At 50.2% G+C, this 19,333-nt stretch overlaps 1 protein-coding gene across 1 annotated transcript; it reads left to right on the forward strand.

Annotated features, from left to right (window-relative positions):
- Positions 1–5,091: 5,091 nt before the first annotated feature.
- Positions 5,092–14,848, forward strand: Pla2g2c (phospholipase A2 group IIC). Its single transcript, XM_013074192.3, is given in 4 exon segments — positions 5,092–5,214; positions 7,253–7,350; positions 13,649–13,653; positions 13,856–14,848. Coding segments are annotated over 4 exon segments (387 nt in total). The 5' UTR covers positions 5,092–5,106; the 3' UTR covers positions 14,032–14,848.
- Positions 14,849–19,333: the final 4,485 nt, after the last annotated feature.

The raw sequence follows: 19,333 nt of genomic DNA on the forward strand, positions 1-19,333 counted from the left end.
GGAGACCTATAAGTTTGCAGAACAAATTACCTACCCTCTTCTGGCTTCAATTACCCTCATTGATAAACTGGGATTGATAATATATGCCTCATCAGGGGGATTCAAGGACATAATCCAATGCAGTGCCTAGCCCCATGTTGATACTCAATAGATGGTAGGTATTGCTTTTATTTCTGTAACTTGAAGTATAAGACTCTGTTCATTTATTTATTTATTCCTCAAGAATTCATGTACTGCCTATCTCTCCATGCCTTATTTCCTTATCTGCAAAATGAGGACAATAATAGTACTTATCTAGCTGAAGGTGTGAGGATTTAGTAAGTACAGTATATGTAAAGTGCTCAGAAGCTGTGCAGGGTAACTAAGTGCAATTCATATGTTGTCCATCATCATCGATAGTGCTTAGTTGTGCCAAGCACAGTGCCAGGTGGGCACTGGGGATAAACAGGAGGACAAAATGGACATGACCTTTGTCTTCATGGAGCTTACATGTTCTTTCTGCCTTACTTTCTTCATGGGGAGAAAAGCCAGTGCATGTTTCACTACTTCCATAAAAGATGAATTGATAGGTCTGGCAAACAACCCAGTGTGTGGCTCAAGCCCTCCACTTGCTGGCTGCTGCTCCAGGAGTTGACATGAGAGCCCATGCCCTCATTAAGTCTCTGGCCTTCTGGCCCAGTGCTCTTAGCTTTGTTTTGGTATGATCCTCAGGGTCCCAAGTCAAATGGAGAGAACCAAACGAGTTGTGCCTGAGGGGTACCCATAAAGGTCAGTGTGTGAAAATACCCTGAGACTGACAGAAGCCCATGTGGATAAGAGAGGATAGGCAGGGATCCTGTGAGGGGGAGGAAGCCCTGGATTTGGAGTTAGAGACCAGAGGGCAAGTCCTGGTGCTGCCACTCAGTGGCAGGTCACTTTTCCTCTCTGAGCCTTGGTTTCCTTGACTGTCAAGTGGGATAGTGATAGTAACTACCTGGTAGGGTTGCAGTGAGGAAGAAATGGGAGCAGAACATAAATTTAAGGGAATTCAGGCCTCCTCAAAAATCATCTCTTTTAAGATGCTTTCTGTGACCCACCCAGGAGAGTGCACTGGTCCTACCTCTGAGCACAGAGGCATTTATTTATACAACTGCTAGACAGTGCTCATCACTCCACATGGGCTAAGATTGGGCTCCCTGGAAACAAGTTCTGAGACAGAGAAATTCATTGCTTGGGAGACTCTCAGGAGATATGGTTACTGAGAACTGAACAAGGCAAGACTGGGGAGAAGCTGGCACATGGAGAAGCTGGTACACGGGCAAGCTCAGAGGAAGGAAGTGACAGACGGAAGCAGTGGCTGCAGTCTTGGCCAATCCTCCAGGGAGTTCTAGGGTGGCATGCCCTCTCGAAGCTGTTCTGAAAAAGTCAAGGGACAACCTAGTTTAAACCATCACCTAGCCAGGCACTGACTAGAGACAGCGCCTCTCCTCCTCCCCAGGAAGGGCCATCACCCTGGGCCACCTGGTTCCCTGCAATGGCAAACAGTTCCCAGTGAGTGAGATGTTGGGTGAGGCCATCTCCAAGAGACCACGAAGTATTCCAGAAACAATGGAGAAGCAAACCTAGAATTTCGGCCCACATAGGGCTTTTGGTCTACATTTGCCTATTTGGTATCTGAGGCTAGCTTGGCAGCCTTGCTTGGGCCAGAAACTTCTCATGGTCAGAGCACACAGTTGGTGCTTAATAAGAGCCTGTCAGATTTCATTACCAGTCCTGCACTCAAGCCCTTCTTTTGTCTCTTTAAAGTGTCATCACTTGCTTGTTTGAAAGGTGTAAGCTCCTTCTTTGTAGACCAAACCTGCACATGCTTATTTTTTCAGACTCAAAAGAGAAAAAGGAAGCAAGCCTGTGGAGATAGAACATAATTAAAAAACAATTTTGCACAGCAACTGAAATGAAGGTTGCCCAGGATTTGACCGGGTCAGGGCCCAGCCTCACAGCATCCACCAGAATTTTGCCAAAGAGGGCAAAAATAGGAAAGGCATCTGGCGAACTCCCAAGACTCTGCAGCAGGACAGTCACTTTGAAGTTTTCCTGGGAGGTGCTGCCACTGGGTAAAAATCTAACTGCAGCTCTGCACCTGCCAAATTCTCCAGGCTCAACTGAGCTATTATTCATGCTCCAAGTTCTGATGGTGTCTGACTTTATGATGGGCCCACACAGACCCCTTGGGGTGACAGAAAGCTATGGCCTAATCACAGGGCAACTCCGCACTGGGGGCAGAAGCCTGAGTTCTCCTCCACCGTCCCTTGGAAAATGTGCCAAGTATGAGTGTTGTCACCACTGCTAATGGTAATGAGAATGCTGTGTTTACCTGTTATTGCAATTTAACGTGCAAAACAGTTTTATTTTCATGATTCCATCTGGTCCCCACAACAAGTCTGTGGAGCAGACGGCTTCCTGACTGAGGAATTCATTCAACCTCTCAGGACCTCCATTACCCCTCTCTAAAGTGATAATCGAAACTCTTAAGTTGTTGTGAGAATTGTGTGATGTAATACCTGTGAAGCCCTCAAAGTTTCTTAATAAAGGTTTGACATTACTCATAGGGATTTTCAGTCTCACTTTACAGAACAGGAACCTGAGCTTCAGAGAGGCTGATTTTTTTTACTAAAATATCAGGGTAGCAAAGAAAGAAAACACTGAGTGGTGAAGCAAAGAGAAGAAGGGTTTCTGAAGCTGGAGCTCCGTTATGAACAGTGTGTGTGTGCCATTTAAACTTGAGAACAGAAGGACTACTGACTCCTCCCAAGGGAAAAAAAAATAGTCAAAGGGATAGTGTTGCCAAAGAAAGAAAGAAAAAACCCACAACACTTGCACTTTTCAAACAATTGAGCCCTTCTTATTTTTTTCTGTTTAGGTCTAAATAGCAGGAAGGGTATCATGTTCAGAGATAATCAGCTTGGAAGATCTCTCTGAGCCCTCCACTGAAGGCTTCCAAAGGCCTGCGGAGCAGATGGGATTTTGTGTCCAAATGGCCTTGTCCCATTTCAGTCACTTCCTCCTCAAACAGAAGTTCAGCTGTAGACAAAGGCAGGACCCTGGTGCCCAGGACTCCCCAGGCTCCTCTGGAGTGAAGGTCATCGCCATTCTCATTGTCTTTGTCTCCTGCAGTAAGTAGTGAGCCAGCTGGGAGGGTGCCAGGATGCTGTCTTCCTGTCTGCGTCACTGGGGTGGCCCCTCCTGAGGTGGCATCAAGTGAGGGAAAACTCACAAGTCACTCAGAAAGCAAGCAAGAGTGGAACAGTCTCCCACCTAAGTTCTCCTGCTTCTGTCTCTGCTCTCAGATTCTAGGGATTTCTTGGACATAGAAGGTTGCCAACCACCTACTAAGAAGACTTTAGGTACGATTTACTGCTCCCTGCCCCAGGAGGATTTTTTCCTTTGGTTGTCTTCATCTAAACTCATGTGGATTCTAGCACAAAACTGTAGACATGCATCTTTAATGACTAATTGTTATCAGAATAATTAATTCTTAGAAGATAGTCATTGTTACAGTGACTTATGGGATGACTGGTCATTCTCAGTCATTGTTCCCAGAAATCAGACTGCAGACCTCTGCAATGTGAGCAAGAGCTTATGGCGAAACCATTTTGGTTCTGTTGGAAAACTCATATACTTTTGCTGAATAAACTGAATAAGTATTTATCCAAATCCATTTTTCTCTCTCTCTCTCTTTTTTTTCTGGTACCAGAGATCGAACTCGGGTCCTTGCGCTTGCACAGCAGGCGGTGAAACCACTGAGCTAAATCCCTGGCCCTTTTCTTCTTTTTTTCAAATTCATTTTTTGCCTGTCTGTTGCAGCTATGTAGCAGTAACTTTTGGCTCCCTAAATAACAAATGTCAAAACCAACTTTCCATCCTTCCCTTAGTCCGTGGTGGAATTTGTAGTTTTGAAGAGTATGGTGCAGTGAGGGCCACTTCTGTAGCCCCACGGTGTGGTCCTGCCTTCTCTTCATGACCTCCTTTCCCCCAGAAGCTCTTCTTGACAACAAGGCATCTAACATAGCAATGAGACAGCAAAGTGCCTGAGAAGATTCCCCCAAACTCTGTCTTTATTTTTGTTTTTATAGTTCATTTATTTACTGTATTGCCATTGCAAAACTAGTATACACTTGTAATTAGAAAGTCAAATAAATGAGTATGTAGTAACAAGATAGAGCCCCTCCTCATCCTTCCCAGAGCCCAAGCCTTTTCTACACCCAAATGGGACCACTCTTAAGCGTTTGGTATACATTCTTCTAGGCCTTCACACACGCGCGCGTGCACAGACACACACACACACACACCAGTGTAATAGAGAAGTTAATGTACATTCATCAAAAAACTCAAACAGCATAGAAGTATATAAGGTATGTTGTCTGTTTCTTTATCTATCCCCTGGACCCCATCTCCCAGTGATATTGCTATTAAAGGTAGTGTCTTGTTCTTATCCTCAGTTGGCAGATGTGTGGGTGGTTTTCCAATGTTCTGTTACCACAAATAATGCCACAACAAACATCCTTTTTATATATCCTTTTATATATCCTTGTGCCCACTTTTGTAAGCATTTTATAAAAGTAAAAATTGCTGGGTTCACATGAATTTGCCATTTTAAAAACTAGATCGATGGTGTCTTTCCTACCTCTTAGTGTTCTGTTTCTCCCGTGAGACGTAAATGCCTGTAAAACCCACAGGAATTGGCATTTCTGGCTGTGAACTTTTCCCATTCGTGCTGCATGAGACCTGAGGGACTTTCTGCCCAGGATGGTGGTTTTTGTTTTTAAGAGAAAGACCCTGGTGGCCAGTAGACCCTTGTCCTTAGTGTCAGGGAAACTGGGTGCTCATCCTGGGTTTGCAAGAGCCTGTGTTAGGGGTAAATCTAGACCCATTTTCTTTCTCACGAAAGAGGCTGATAACCCAGCCAGGCCAGGCCTGTGTTTCAGGGCTCTGGAGATGAACTCAGCACAATACACCCTGGTGAGGGCCTGGCAAGGTAGGGTCACACTCACCACAACTCCTCTTGTTCCTTGTTTTTCATTGGCAGTGACGACCCCCACCCTCAGCAGCTTCTGGCAGTTCCAGAGAATGGTCAAGCATGTCACAGGGCGGAGTGCCTTCTTCTCTTATTATGGCTATGGCTGCTACTGTGGGCTTGGAGGCAAAGGGGTCCCTGTGGACGACACTGACAGGTGTGTGCAGAGGGCCTGAGGCTGCCACCACTCGATTTGCCCTGAAGTCCATGCCTGAAGCTAGAGAGAGGCTATTAGGGTTTAGTGGAAACCATGTGAAGCCACTGTGAGAAAGACTGAATGGGAGTCGTAGGGTGTGTCTTAACTCCCACCCTAGAGAGGGGCCAGGCCAACTCCCAAATGTGTGACCTTTGAGGTTACACAGGGCTCACACTCCTCAGGGCCTCCATGAGGTTTATTCTCTGCTGCCGCCTTCTTGAATTCTTAATAAGGGGCCCTTCGTTCTCTTTTGCTCTGGACCCTGCATTTTATGGAGTTAGTCCTGCCCAGAGTTCTAGAAACCTTTTCATACTTACCTGGCAAATGTACTCTTCTCTCCGCATCCCAGTTTTTAGTGTTACAGGTGTAGCAAGTCTGCCCTGCTGGCTCCCAGCCTCAATTCCACATTCCAGGAGAGAGAATCCAAGTGGCCTAGTTTAGAAAAGTTGCCCATCTGCGTGAGGGCATGTGGCACAAACCTGGCTTCCAGGCCTATTCCTAAGGATGGGGTTGGGGAGTGGGGGTGCCTACAAAAAGTGGATTTGGGGATACCTTGTGTGTCATTTCATTTGAGGAAATAAGAAGGCAAAATGTTCTTTCTGCATTTGACCTAGCAGGGATAAGTGTCCCCATGGAGCCTAAAATATCACTACTAGAGTTTGAGTTCCTTGGGCTTGTTTGAGGAACCATGAAATGTTCCAGCTGGCAGAACTCCAGAGCCCTGGCAGGGCATCCACACATGTGAAATGCCCATCATGTGCCAAACACTGGGGCAGGTGATTACATGGGGGCCTAGCTTCATCCTTCCAGTGAACGTGGGAGGCAATGTCACCACCCCATTGTACAGGTGAGGATAGTGAGGATCTCAGACCGAGAGTCACTAAGCCAGCTGTGCCCATGCATACGTCTCCTAAGGGACAGAACCAGAATTTGATGAGAATCTCCAAGTCCAAACCCTTTCCTTGATGATCTGTACCTCCCCTCTCTGCTTCCAAAGGTGGATTTGAAACTTAAGACTGTTCGCCAAAGCTGATAAAGGGTCAAGAGCTGGCTTGCAGGTGGGAATGGTAAGAGAGAGAGAGATGCAAGTCTTTTTCTGGGCATGTGTGGGTCTTGGAATCCAATCCGGTATTTCTGCATGTCTGCTGCTGGCTCAGTGTTTGAGGCAAAAGGCTGAGGCTACCCCCAGTTATTTTCTCCCCTCAGGTGCCCTGCCACTTAGCCTCCAGCCAGCTGGGACAGCAAAGCTTGCACCTGTTCTTGCTGACAGCTGTCTCCTTAGAGACTGTGACAGTGCCTGGCACGTAGAAGGTGTTCAGTAAAAACGGTTCAATGGACGAATGAGTCCCAGGGACCTGGACTTGAGAGCTGGGTCTATCATTTTCCAGCTGTATAATTTTGGGAAATTGACCTCTCTGAATCTCCTTTCCTCTCTTACAAAATTGGGACAATGGCTTACTTTGTAAGATGGCGGCGTAGTATGGAAAGCAGTAGGTACTAGATGTCATTGGTTATTTTTATTATTTTAACTATTACAGTCAGCTCTCTGTACCCACAGGCTCTGCATCTTGGATCTTACCAACCTCAGATGAAAAATATTCTTTAAAAAAATAGCATCTGTACTGATCATGTACAAGCTTTTTTTTCTTGGCACCATTCCCTAAAAAAATATATCATAACAAGTATTTACAATGTATTTTAAGTACGACAAAGCTAGAGATGCTTTGAAGTGTATGGGAAGATAGGTTATATGCAAACACCAAGGGACCTGAGCGAAGATGTTGATATCCATGGGGGTCCTACCACCCACCTGCCTTGGATGCTGAGGGACGGCTATATCAGCAATCACCTCCCCTGCACCAGTGCCTTCTTGCTCAGGGGGGAGGCAGGGGAGTTCTTTCCGGTTCCCACCTAAGCGCTTCCAGCAATTACCCCCCCCCCCCCCGACACACACACAACCATAGCCCTTCATCTCCCCTCCTCTGGCCTCCGGATGCTGCCAGGCCCATGACTGCTGCTACAAGAAGCTGAAGGAGCTTGGCTGCCAGCCCTTGTTGAACAACTACCAGTTCCACATCATCAATGGGACTGTGGTCTGTGAGTAGTTTTCTCTGAAGCAAAATGTCTTTGAATCTTGGTCTTTCTTTAACCTCCTCAATGATCCAGTGAACTGTTAGGAAATGAGATTTCCTCAAGTGCTTTGAGATGGAAAAGGGCAATTCCAAATTGCCAAGAACCAGGGCTTCTTGGAGAGTGCTTGCTTTTTCTTGTCCTGGTCTCTCTTACCCACAAGCTTATCTCCAGGACCCTGTGGGAATCCAGAGCCTGGTATATAGTACCTGCTCAATAAAGAGTTCTTGCCTGGAGATCATATAAACTTTGCAGCTTCCCTTGGCAACTGTTGCTGTTTAGAACATTCTTCCTTATTTCTGTCATGTGCTAACAAAGCAGCCCAGCTGTCTTTCAGTTGAACAAATATTTGTTAAAGGGGACAGCATGCCATGAAGTGTGATCAATGCCTTGAGGGACACAAAAGAAACTAGGAGGGAAACAGGAAGGGATCTTGCAGGGTATGGAGGCCACTCACGGAGGGAATGAGCCAGTGTGGACAAGTACAGTGTGGACAAGTACAGTGTGGACAAGCATCATCCCATGGGGAGTGGCCCTGGGATCCTAGAGTGGGTCCTGGGATTGGCAGGTATTGGCATGTGCAGGGCAAGTGTGGTCTAAAGATAAAATGTGCTGGAAGACTCAGCGTCATGGCATTTTGTGAGTCCCACCTACCTCAGTGTAGCCGGTGATTTGGTGGGCAGCTCACCTCCTGCCTGGCCTTGTGGAGTAGCCTGAGTCCTTTTCCTGCCAGGTGTGTCACTCAGAGTGGCGAGTGTCTTTGGGAGCTCATCTGTCTCCTCAGAGTGCAGGGGACCAGCGGCTCATCCCCACTCAGCCCCCAGGTGGGAGACACATCCCCCCACTCCCATACTGGATGCTCAGTGCTCAGACCCAGATCCCACAGGGGCCCCACTCAGTGTACCCCAAGGCCCAGAGTTTGGACTGTAGGGTCTTCCCAGTGTCAAGTGTAAGCCCTGAAACATGGTAGGCTGGAGCTCAGACCCCTGCGGTGGAAGACCAGGTTCTGCTCAGATGGCCGCTCCTCTGCACAGCCCCTGCTCCCAAGTGGACTCTTGACAGGAAACCTCCTGCCACTTATGGGCTCAGGGAGATGTTCTGAGTTGGAATTCTGTGTCCATGATCAACCTCAAGCCTAAAGCACAATGTCCCTTCTGTGACATCCCCATGGCCACATCCAGAGGAAGAGAAGGCATCAGGACCTGGTGGGTAGGGCAGGACCAAGGGGGCTAGAGAAGGTGGCCCACAATATTGTCTGCTTCAACACAACCATGATGCCTCCTGAAGCCAGGAGCGAGTTTCTGATTCCACCTCTCTGCCCTAAATAGGGAAGTGGTGGTGGTGGGTGTGTGGTTGTTGGCTGGTGAGGGAGGAGCACACAACTGAGGTGATCATTCCCAACCTGGCTCGCAGTCTTGCTTTTGCACAGCTTCCTCATGCCTTTCTTCATTTTGGTCTGACCATCTGTCACATCAAGTGTCATCCAGGCTTCACTTTGGAGAAGAATGCTTAAGAGCGCCCTCCTCTGATGCTTCCATGAAGTGCTGGGATCAGGGAGAAGGGGAAGGTGGACTCTGGGCAGTGGAGAGAGCCTTACTGGGGGTGGACCTGCTTCCACCCTGGCTCCTGCAAGCTGGCTGCTCACAGAGGCTGGGAGAGGCTTGGCCAGCGAGAGTCCTGGCCTGTGGCTTCCACACTTGCAGCCCCTGAGGCTGCTCTGGGCACTAGCATGGGAGGAGGCTTCTGCTTTGGCGTGACAGCACCCCCTTCTGGTGAGAGCCAGGTAATCAGGGTTCTGCTGCTGGAATCTGGTTGGCTGCTGCTGTGGGCTGAACCAACCCCATCTGTCACCAGCTCAGTGCTGACTGAATGCCCACTGGGTGCCTGTCCAGTGTGAGCCCCAGGCTGGGGGCCAGGCACAGAGCAACGCTGGCCTAACCTCTCTCTCTTGCCATTCATGGTCTTATGGAATGGAAAGACCCCTTGGATGGAAAGCACCCTTGGGGACCATCCGGACCAACCCCTCATCACAGCCCAGACATGTGAGGAGTTTGACCCAAGTAATAGGCAGGAGTAAGACACATGGGTCTTGAGCCTTTCCAGAGCCCTGGAACTTCCTGCTTGGCCTGATTGTCTAGGCCTTGGTTTTCTCATCCATGAAACAGGTGCAAGAGCATGGCAGCTTCTGTGCATCTGTGATAGACACTTTGCACACAGCACCTTGAACTCCCATGATAGACTTCTGAGGTGAACCTTATTCTTCCCATTATCAAGGAGGGCACTGAGGCTCAGAGAGGTTAAGTGAGGTGGCCAAAGTCACACAGCTAGGGAAAGAAGAGTTGGGATTCAGACCCAGGTGGCCTTACCTTCCATCATGCTGCGCTGTGGATGGTGACAGGCAGGTGTGTGATGGCAAGGCTGCCTCACAGATGAAAGTCCCAGGGTCTGCAGTGAACTGTCCTGTAGTCAGAATGCTCTGTCTTGGCCCAGAGAGGGGAAAGAGGGGCAGATGGAGTTTGGTCTTCTCTAATGTCCTAGAAATTTCCTTTCCAGCTAAGAGGTCTCAGTCAGGCAGAGCTGGGCCTGACCCCAGCTTTGACTCTCCCAGCCAAGCCTTAGCCTCCCCATCTGTAAAATAGGGTCAGTCACATGCACCTCACAAGGTTGCTGGGAGGACTGAGCACAGTGACCTGCTAAAGGATCTGGCCCATAGCAGATGCTCAGTGAGTGCCTTCTGTTTGATCATGGAGTGTTCTTGTTTTGTCCAGGTTTTATTTCTTCTCTCTTTTGTGGGAAAGCTCTACACTTCTGTTTGGTTTGTTTTCTCTTTACTGTGCAGAGGTTTCAGTGAAGTCTGCTGTGCACTTGCCTCCCTTTGGGCTAAGGTCATTAATGTGACCCTTACGGGATAAGACCTCTTCTCTCACCACTGATCACACCTCAGTTCAAAGAGCTGCCCCTGTAAGGGTTAATCACCTCCCTGAGCTCTGAAATCCTGCACCCAAGCCTGGCCCCAGGTTGCCTAGCAACAGGCAGCTGGTGGGGAGAGATGTGGTAGGTGAGCAGGGGAGGGGAAGGAAGAAAACAACTTGGTCTGTCCATGTTTCTAAATGGCACTGGAAGATTAGTGCAAGGAAAGGTCTTTAACAGCCAGGAGCAAATTAGCTTGGAGGAGGGGAGAGCTGCCCTCCCGAGGTCTACAGGGTGGCTATCCCTCTTTTGAGTGAGTTATATAAGCACTTGGCATTTGCAAGGACTTTAAGATCACCCAGCAGTGACACCCCCTTCTGCCCACGCATACATACATGTGTTATGTGGGGAGGAGACAAGCCGTGGGAGTCAGGGACCAGTTCCAGCCACTTGGACCACCGTCACCTCCATCTCCAGGCCTCTGATACCTCCCTCTGCCAGCGGGGGAAGGTGGAAGTCATAATTACTGGAAGTTTAGTTTGCAAAGATCTTTCTCATTTACTGTAAAAGACTCTGCACAGCAGATTCCACTGACTGACGCATTATTCTTTCTGTGCTAGCGTTCATCTCTGCCTGAGATGAATCTTGTTCCTTCTTTGTTTACTTATGCATTGAACCCTCCACCCCCCAGCAGACCAGAATGCAAGTTCCCAGGGCAGGGGGCAAGCCTGTCTGGTTTGGGGTGCACTCGTGCTCACAGAGCCCACAGAGAATGATGGCCCCGGACTTGTGCAACCTGGAAGTGTACTTGCTTGTACCTGAACCCCAGTGTCTTGCCAAACCAGGCACACAGTAGGAACTGGGTTCCTGTTTGTTTAATGAGCCAGTGAATGAAAAGAACCCATAAACAAATAGTGCAGGTATCTTTGTCCTAATTGAAAGCTGAGGAAACGAGTAGAGAGGAGAAGCGACTTGCCTAAGGACAGAAGCTACCGATCTGGAGCTAGAATGTGGCTTCCTGGTGTCTGGGGTGGTCTCCTTTCATTGGTCCTTCAGCCAAGTAAGCTCAGCCAGTTGAGACCATCAGTGACTGGTGACGAACTGGTGTTAGGGTCTAGAGACTGGCAGTGGGAAAGACACAACGTGGTCTCTGGCTTGAAGGAGCTCATGTTGCAGGGAGAGTGAGAGACAGGTTCAGAGAGGGACAAGTACTCTGAAGCTGCTCAAGCAAGGTGACAGGCTGGGGAATGGCCAGGCTGGGCAGGAAAGGGTGCTGATTTTATGCAGCTAGGGAAAAGCCTCATGAAGGAGGACTGGTGACCCCAGGGCCAGTGTGGCAGGAGCATGGAGCTTTGGGAAGAAGGAGAGGTGCCGTTGGGCGGTACCCAGCTTGGATGAGATGCTCACTTCTGCTTCAGTGGTAGGGGAGCCATTGGTGTATGTCCTGAAGGGGCATGGGGTGCTCTGACTCTGCTCTAGAGAGATCACGCTGGCTGCTGTCCGGAGCGAGAGGGGAGCGAGGAGGAAAGTGGAGGCCCCACTAGGAAGGTATTTTTCAAGCACTGGGGAAGAGTAATCATAGCTTGAACCAGGGCAGTGGCAGAAGGGCCAAGGAGAAGTGTTAGATGGTGGGCGTCCTTTGGTCGAAGAGTTACCAGGACCTGAGGTGTGAAGGACAAAGAGGCTGACTTGAGGCTCTTGACCTGAGCTGTCATAGAGGTGCCATCTACCAAGCTTGTGAAGGTGGGCGAGGAGCAGACTGACAGCTTGCTCTCCAGTGTGGCAGTGTTAAACTGTGGTGGGACCTTTAAGAGGCAGGGCCTGGTGGGAGGTCGTTAGGTCATGGGGAAGCTGCCTGTGAAGGAAGAGACTGTTGCAGTGCTCCCAGGTGCTCTGCTCATTAGTTCCCATGAGAGGGCTGTTACTAAACAGGAAGCCTGGCTTCTCCCCAGCCTCTCTGGCAGGCCTTAACCCTCTGTGGGGATGGATGCCCTGCTCCAGGTGCTGCTCTGGGAGGGACAGGGGTGTGCTGGGGGCAGCTTGGGGACCAGCTCAGAGCCAAGTCCCTGGGGAGCTGGGGCTTCATGGGTGCAGATGGATTCTCACAGATGGAGAAGGAAGAGTGGAAGGGCAAAGGTGGTCTAGATATCAGGATGAGGGGGAGAAGCGTGAATGTTCCTGGCACAATCTTGAAGGTGAGTGGCAAGGGGCAGCTGAGGCATGGGGCGGTGTTGTCGGCCTCAAGAAATCACATTTCCAGACAGGAGTGGGAGGACAGCTCCAGCAGGAGTGTGGGCTTCGGAGAGGGAGGATGGCAGATAAACGGGTGCACTCAGTGCTGGACCAGGGGAGAGGCACTGCTTTGCCCATAGGTGGAGCCAGGGCATCTTTCTGTGCCAGCAGGGCCAGGCCTCTGCTGAGTGCTCTCCAGATGGGAACAGCCACCCAGCGAGCCCACCACCATCCCAGGAAGGAGGTGTGCTGCTCATTTTTGACCCTGCTGTTTCCACCACCACCTTGTAGAGGCAGACAGCAATGATGTCCTAGGTCACAAACCAGGGCCTCTGGTGGCCTCCTTCCTCCTCTCAAGTGTACAAAGAGAGTGGAACTGGGGGAGAGCTATGTAGAAGGGGAAGCTGTGCCTTAGACCACTCCTGCACATGGAAATAAGCAAGGAGTACACTGTGAGAATGGCTTCAGATCAGATAGCGGGGGACAGCTTCCCCGACAAGGTGGAGTTTGACCAGGACTCAAAGTGTAGGATGAATCCTGCCACTGGAAGGTCCTGAGGAGTTTTCAAAGAAAAAAATAACATGGGGGAAAGCCCTGGGACAAGACAGAGCAAAACATACAAGCGAAAACTGGCCAGTGTGCCTGGAGCACAGTGAAGATGGGAGGGTGGAGGTTCTACGGGGAGTACTGGGGAGGGTCAAGTCATAGTAAGTGTGCCCTGTGGGCCACCACAAGAGTTGGGGGCATCTTCCCTGAGCAGTGGGAAACCATGGGGCAGTAAGCAGGAGAGGCGACATTGCAAGCCTGCCCCTGCTTATTCCTTTCCATGAAGGAGGAAGGGCCTGTGATGACAGGGATTTGGGTAGTAGCAGGGACAATGGAGAAAAGAAAGCAGAGCATGAAAATCCACAGAAGTAGTCGAGGGCAGATGTGGAAAGTGAAGAGAGGGGGAGGAAACGAGGTAGGTCCCTAGGTTTCTTTCTCAAGCCAGGGTCAGTGCCGTTACTGAGTGTGGAGGAAGGACAGGCATGGCTGGTGGAGGGGTCCCTGGTGTATCTGCGCAGGATGAGGAGCAGGCAGCTGGAAACATGAAACGAGCTCTAGGCCCTTGGCCCCGTGGTGCTCAGGTGCAGTGATTCGGCACCCTCCACGCAGCCCACCCTCCCCACCCGCTCTGGCTTCCTTCTCGGCTTCTCCTCTCCGCAGCACGGTGGATGCCCGGATGTGACGAGGAAGGGGCTGACGATGAAGGTGAAGGACTCCTGGCTTCTTTCCTTCCTATCCTCAGCCATTGGCCCCTGCAGCTCCCTGATCTCCCCAACCTTACAGCTGAGCCCTAGGATGAGAAGGGGCCCTCAATGACCCTGTGTGTCTCTGCAGGTTGGAGGCCTGCGAGTGTGACAAGAGATCCGTGTAATGCTTCAAAGAGAGCCTGGCCACCTATGAGAAAAACTTCAAGCAGCTCTTCTCCAGCCGGCCGCAGTGCAGCGGACATAAGCACCAGTGCTAGGGAGGCCACTGCCTCTCGATGCTCACTTTTCCAGGAAGCCACCTCCAGCTGTCCCTGATGGGCTCCCGTTCTTGTAGCTTCCCCTTCAACATTGCCACCACCTCAGGTGCACCCCTTGCTCCACATCTGAGGCCTAGAGCTCAGAAACGGAGAAGCACTCATGCTCTGCGGAGGGAGACAGAACACAAATATCTGCTAAATAAATGATACTTTCCACACTAAGTGCTAGGAAGCAATAGAACAAAGCAATGGGGTTGAGAGACGCCCTCAACCACCCTTCCAGGAAGATTCTAGTATGAGAGAAGCCCCTGGATCTACCCCAAACTCTCCTCCTCTCCCACCCCAAATCAAGATTTGGAACAGACTTGGGAGCCCGGCCCATGACACAGATCTGGCTGGGAACAAAGTAGAGATCTGAGAGACACTCTTGGAGTTTGGCACTTATTTGCTCAAAGTCTGCCCTCTAAACCCACAGGTAGGAAAACATTGATGGTGATTTCATGTCACAGGAGATAGGGCACCACAAGGAAATTAGCACCCACCACTGCCATGTGGCCTTCCTGGCTGGTGCTGCACTCATCAGTGGATTCATCTGTTGATGGGTTCAGGAGCTGATCCTGCTGTTAGGAGGTGGGGCCTGGTTGGAGCTGGGTCACTGGGTTGTGAACTGGAAGGGCTTGTTCTGTTCTGGGCTCCTCCCTTCTCCTGCTTCCTGGCTGCCATGGGTTGAATACCTCTCCTCCACTATGCCCTTCCACATGTGTGTCTGCCAACTTTGGACTGAACCCACTAGAAACCATGAGCCAAATAAATCTCTCTTCCCTTTAAACTGTGGGTGTCGGGTATTTTGTCCCAGCTATGAGAAAGTGACTGATACATGGTCTAATATGGGTGGATTCTGATTCTTACAGTGCCCAACCGGAACAGGAAGTTGCCAACCTGGCACAATTGTTCTTGCCTCTCAGCACATTCCTCTTTCACATTGTAATGCTCAGCTTTTGCTGTCGAGGGGTAGGGTCTCCTGTTCTACCCCTTCAATCTGAACTGGCATATGACTTGCTCTACTCAGTGGAACATAGTGGGAATGATGGTCCGCTGGTTCCAGGCCTCAGTCTTGGAGACACAGAACAGTCCCCTAGGTTATCTACCTCCACCTGGAGAAAGCCTGGGTCCACCTGGAGAAAGCCTGGGTCCACCTGGAGAAAGCCTGGGTCCACCTGTGGATAAACAGAGCCCACCTGGACCAGCATCATAGGCTTAATTGTCTCAGGTGAGACTTTGGCCAAGACCATCAAAGGCAATTTGTGGCTGGCCACAAAGACGTGAGAAAACCTAGTAGCAACAAAGGTGACTGACCACCCAGTTGAGCCCAGATGAACTGGCTACACACAGAACTGTGAGCTACCTAAAGGATGCTGTTCTAAGCCATGATGTTTTGGTGTAGCTCCTTATGTGCCAATAACTAATGGATGTCCCTGGTCTCAGATTACAGAGACACTTGGGTTCTCAGCACTGTCCTGGACATGAACGTCATTGAAATGTTGCGACATGGCCCCTGCTCTTTCCCTGGTAGGCATGAGGGGAAGGGTCGGACTTGTGTAAGGATGGAGAACACATGGAGGGCTGTATTCAGTCAGTGGGTCACCCAGCACACATTTACTGAGCATTTGCTGTGTGCTAGAAACAGTGGTGGGAAGCAGGGATCCAGTGACTTTAAAAAAACACACAGAGTCAGGTCTGAAAATTCTAGGGAGAATATGCTGAGGGCAAGACATACACAAAATAGAGTCCAGACATAAAATAGAGTCCTGACATAAAATTTGCATTGAGAAAGCAAGAGGTGTGAAGACAGAAAGGGAAGCAAGAAAGGGACAGTTGCAGAAGGTCTAGGAACCAGGGCTCATGGCTTCTTGCTCAGCCTGCAGTTGCCAGTAAACTGGTCTACCCTCCGTCCTCCACCTGCATGTGTTTACAAAGAGCAGCGGCAGAAGGGATGCTGGAGGCCTGTGAGCACCAGGGAGGGTCTGAGTGATCTGGGGGAAAGATGAGTATGGAACCAGGGTGAGCAGGCTGAACCAGCTGCACCTCACCACCTGGAGGGTCCTGATCACAGTCAGGGCCAGCCCTGTTCTGGGAAGGTATCTGGCTGACAGCCATGGTGGAAGAAGAGAGGCCAGGCTGAGGCTCAGTGTGGGGAATGAGAGCTTCAGTGTGAGATCCAGGACGTCCCTTCCATTCCCAGGGCCTGGCTCCTGGTCTGGTAGTGGAAGGGATAGGTCTTGGTATTATATGAGCCCTGTTGTAGTATGCCCTGCCTCTGAGCTGGGGCTGTCCAGGGATGACCTTGATGCTCCCTGGGAAATCTCACAGTCCTCAGAGGGAAGGGTTTTATATGTATTGAGGATCAACTCCAAGCCAGGCCCTGTGCTAGGGGCAGAGAGGTAAAGGCACATCATACTCCAAGGGGGTGACACAACAAAACATGATTGCAGAGCATGCTCGGAAATGCTGGGATTGGGGTCAGCTTGGGAGCTCTGACCACTGTCCAGGGAGACTTACTCAAGGAATGCTGCAAAAGGGGGAGGAATTAGGAGGACCAAGTGGGAGTGGGCAGCACATCCCAGATAGAGGGGTTGAAGAGAATTCAACAAAGGAAAACACAGGCTCCTCATCCACCTGCCTCCTGCATTGCAGCTGAGGGTCCTTTCTCCAACTTGGCCCCTCTAGGACAAGAATCAGGCTGCCATCTTCTTCTTAAATCCCCTGCCCACATTCAAGCTGTTGGCATAACCTTCCCAAGACATCTAGATTCTGAAGTTTTATAGAACTTTAGTCAAGTGTTTATGTGGAAAAAAATAAAAGGGAACGTTTTAGAATCTGGCCAAATCCTACCACATTCACTGTCTCCCGCCATCTTGGGGTCAGACTGCCATTGCCTGTGCCTGGGTTACTGCAACTGCTCCTAATCACTCTCTCTGCATCCACCTCACCCCTCAGTCTTCTCCACATAGCAGGCCAACAGGATGACTGGGTCTATCCATTTCACCCCTATGCCCATGTGCCAATGGCTTCCCCAGCCCCTCATCTTTTCAAAGCTACCTACTTCCTACTGCCCTGGCCTTTCTTGTCCTCTCTGGCTTTCCCTTAAGTTTTTTCTACCCCATCCAATGTGCTGCACACTCACCTATAGTCCTTTTTGTGGCCTGTCTGCCCCACCAGAATAGACAATCATGAGGCAAGGATCTTTATTCTTTGAAAAAAAAATCTCTGATATATTTATGGAGTGACTAGAGGTCAAGAGAACATAAAGAAGGTGAGGGAAATAGCTGAGTAGGAAACAGCTGCCTATGAAGGGCAGCAGAGGAGAGTAGTGTTTAGAGCCAGCAAAAGAGATGAGGGGTTGGGCCGTGGATTTAGCTCAGTGGTGCCATTTCCTGCCTCGAAAGTGTAAGATCCTGAGTTCGATCCCCGGTACCAGAAAAAAAAAAAAAAAAAAGATGAGGGTCAGGGCTAGAACAAGAAGAGCTTGTGGTCACTCAGAAATCTGGCCTGAACCCTGGGAGCAGCTGTCTGCAGTGTTCCGGGCATCCCACCACTCTCCCCACTTATGACCTTGGGCAGCCCGACCTCCTGGAACTTCAGGGTCCTCAGGAGCAAGGTGGAGCCTGAAACCATGTGCAGGCTGTGCCCTGTGGGAGTGAGGACTCCTGCTGTTAGCTCCCTCCACTACATGCACTGCTCTTAGAGGCTTTGAAAACAAATGTGTTTTTACAGCAACTCTCTTTAGATTTTACCCGTGTTTCTTGAGGTCTGGATGAAGCTGTCAGATGTCAGGGTGGTGGAGTGGTGATCTCTCCATGGCGGGCTTGTTTGGGGTTCGGTGTCTCACCCAGGAGTGGCTGTTGCTCTTTGTGGCTGGCTCTGTGTGTGGGAGCTGAAGGAGGCAGACTTGCTAGTCTCCATTCCCATGCCAGGGTATCTGAAAAGTCAGGAAGGGGATGACAGCTGTTGGGGAGTGGGGCCTCCAGCCCTGCAGGGGGACAGCCAGCTGGTGAGAAGTGGGCGACTGGGTTTGTGGGTCACTAACTGTGTGGACTGGTGGCTCAGGCCATGGGCCAAGCATTATGGCGGTGTGACCCAGCCCCTGAGAGCCTGAGCTGGGGAGCGGGGAGTCCAGATGTGCTCTCCAAGCTTTGGTAGTTGGAAGAGACAGACTCCAGGTACATGGAACACCTGATCACCAGTCCACGGACAGGTGCCACTGAAATCCCAATCCACTAAGACTTGATGCGGTGAAGGGCTTGCCCGGGCCACACAGCTAGCACACTGCAGAGCAAGTGTTTGAACCCAGTGCCATCCGACTTTCCCTTTGGGCTCCTCTTTGCAAGTTTGTTCCAGAAGAAACCCAGAACAGGAGAGACCCAGGAGAGGGAGAACTAGGAGGCTGCCCCAGGGTTCAGCACTGCAAGAGGGAGCCTCGATTCTGGTTCTGGCCGGTGCTGGGGCCGGACAGGGCTGGTGCAGCTGGAGAGAAGGACCAATCTCCTGTGAAGACAGCTGTGGTGAGAAGGATCTCACACAAGCTTCCTCTTCTCTCTGGGCCTCAGCTTTCTCATTGCAGTGAACACTGATATTCGCGTACTGGTCCCCCTTCCGAGGGTGCTTTCTGGCCCATTGTCATATTGACCATTAGAGGTATCTCAGGCATCATTTATGCCCATTTTCCCTGATGAAAATGGAGAGCCAGTGAGGACTAGGGCTTTGTGACAAGTGGCCCACTAGTGTGTGGTGGGCTGCAAGGCAAAGCCCATCTTCTGATTCTGAATCTCTCGACTCCTTGCTTGGGAGTAGGATGTTGAACCAGAATCTTTCTAAGGTTAAGACTTAGGAGTTGGATTCAAATCCTGAATGACCTTGAGAAATAGACTTAACGTCTCTGGGCCTTAGTGTCTTCATTTTATAAACAAAGTTATGAATAGCCCCCACTTCAGAGGGCTGCTAGGAGGATGCCATGAGATGACATACACAAAGCTCTGAGCACAGTGTAGGACATACACATGCTCAATTCATCCTGCTTTCTTTTTCCTCTTGGCCCTGAAATCCTGGGATCCCAGACCCCTGCCCAGGCAGGATGTCCCAGCAGGTTGGCCATTGTCAGCACCATATATTGCCTTTTTCTCCATCTCTCTACCTGTCTATCTCTCTGCATCTATCTATCTATCTTGCTGTACACACCTGCCTCCTGGTGCTGGAAGCCTTGGTGCTTTTCCTCCAGAACTTTATTTGTCGTAGTTGGTGGCAT

Source organism: Heterocephalus glaber, unplaced genomic scaffold (genome assembly GCF_053883595.1).
Source record: "Heterocephalus glaber isolate CG9 unplaced genomic scaffold, H.glaber_assembly_v1.0 deba00001452, whole genome shotgun sequence".
NCBI lineage: Eukaryota > Metazoa > Chordata > Mammalia > Rodentia > Bathyergidae > Heterocephalus > Heterocephalus glaber.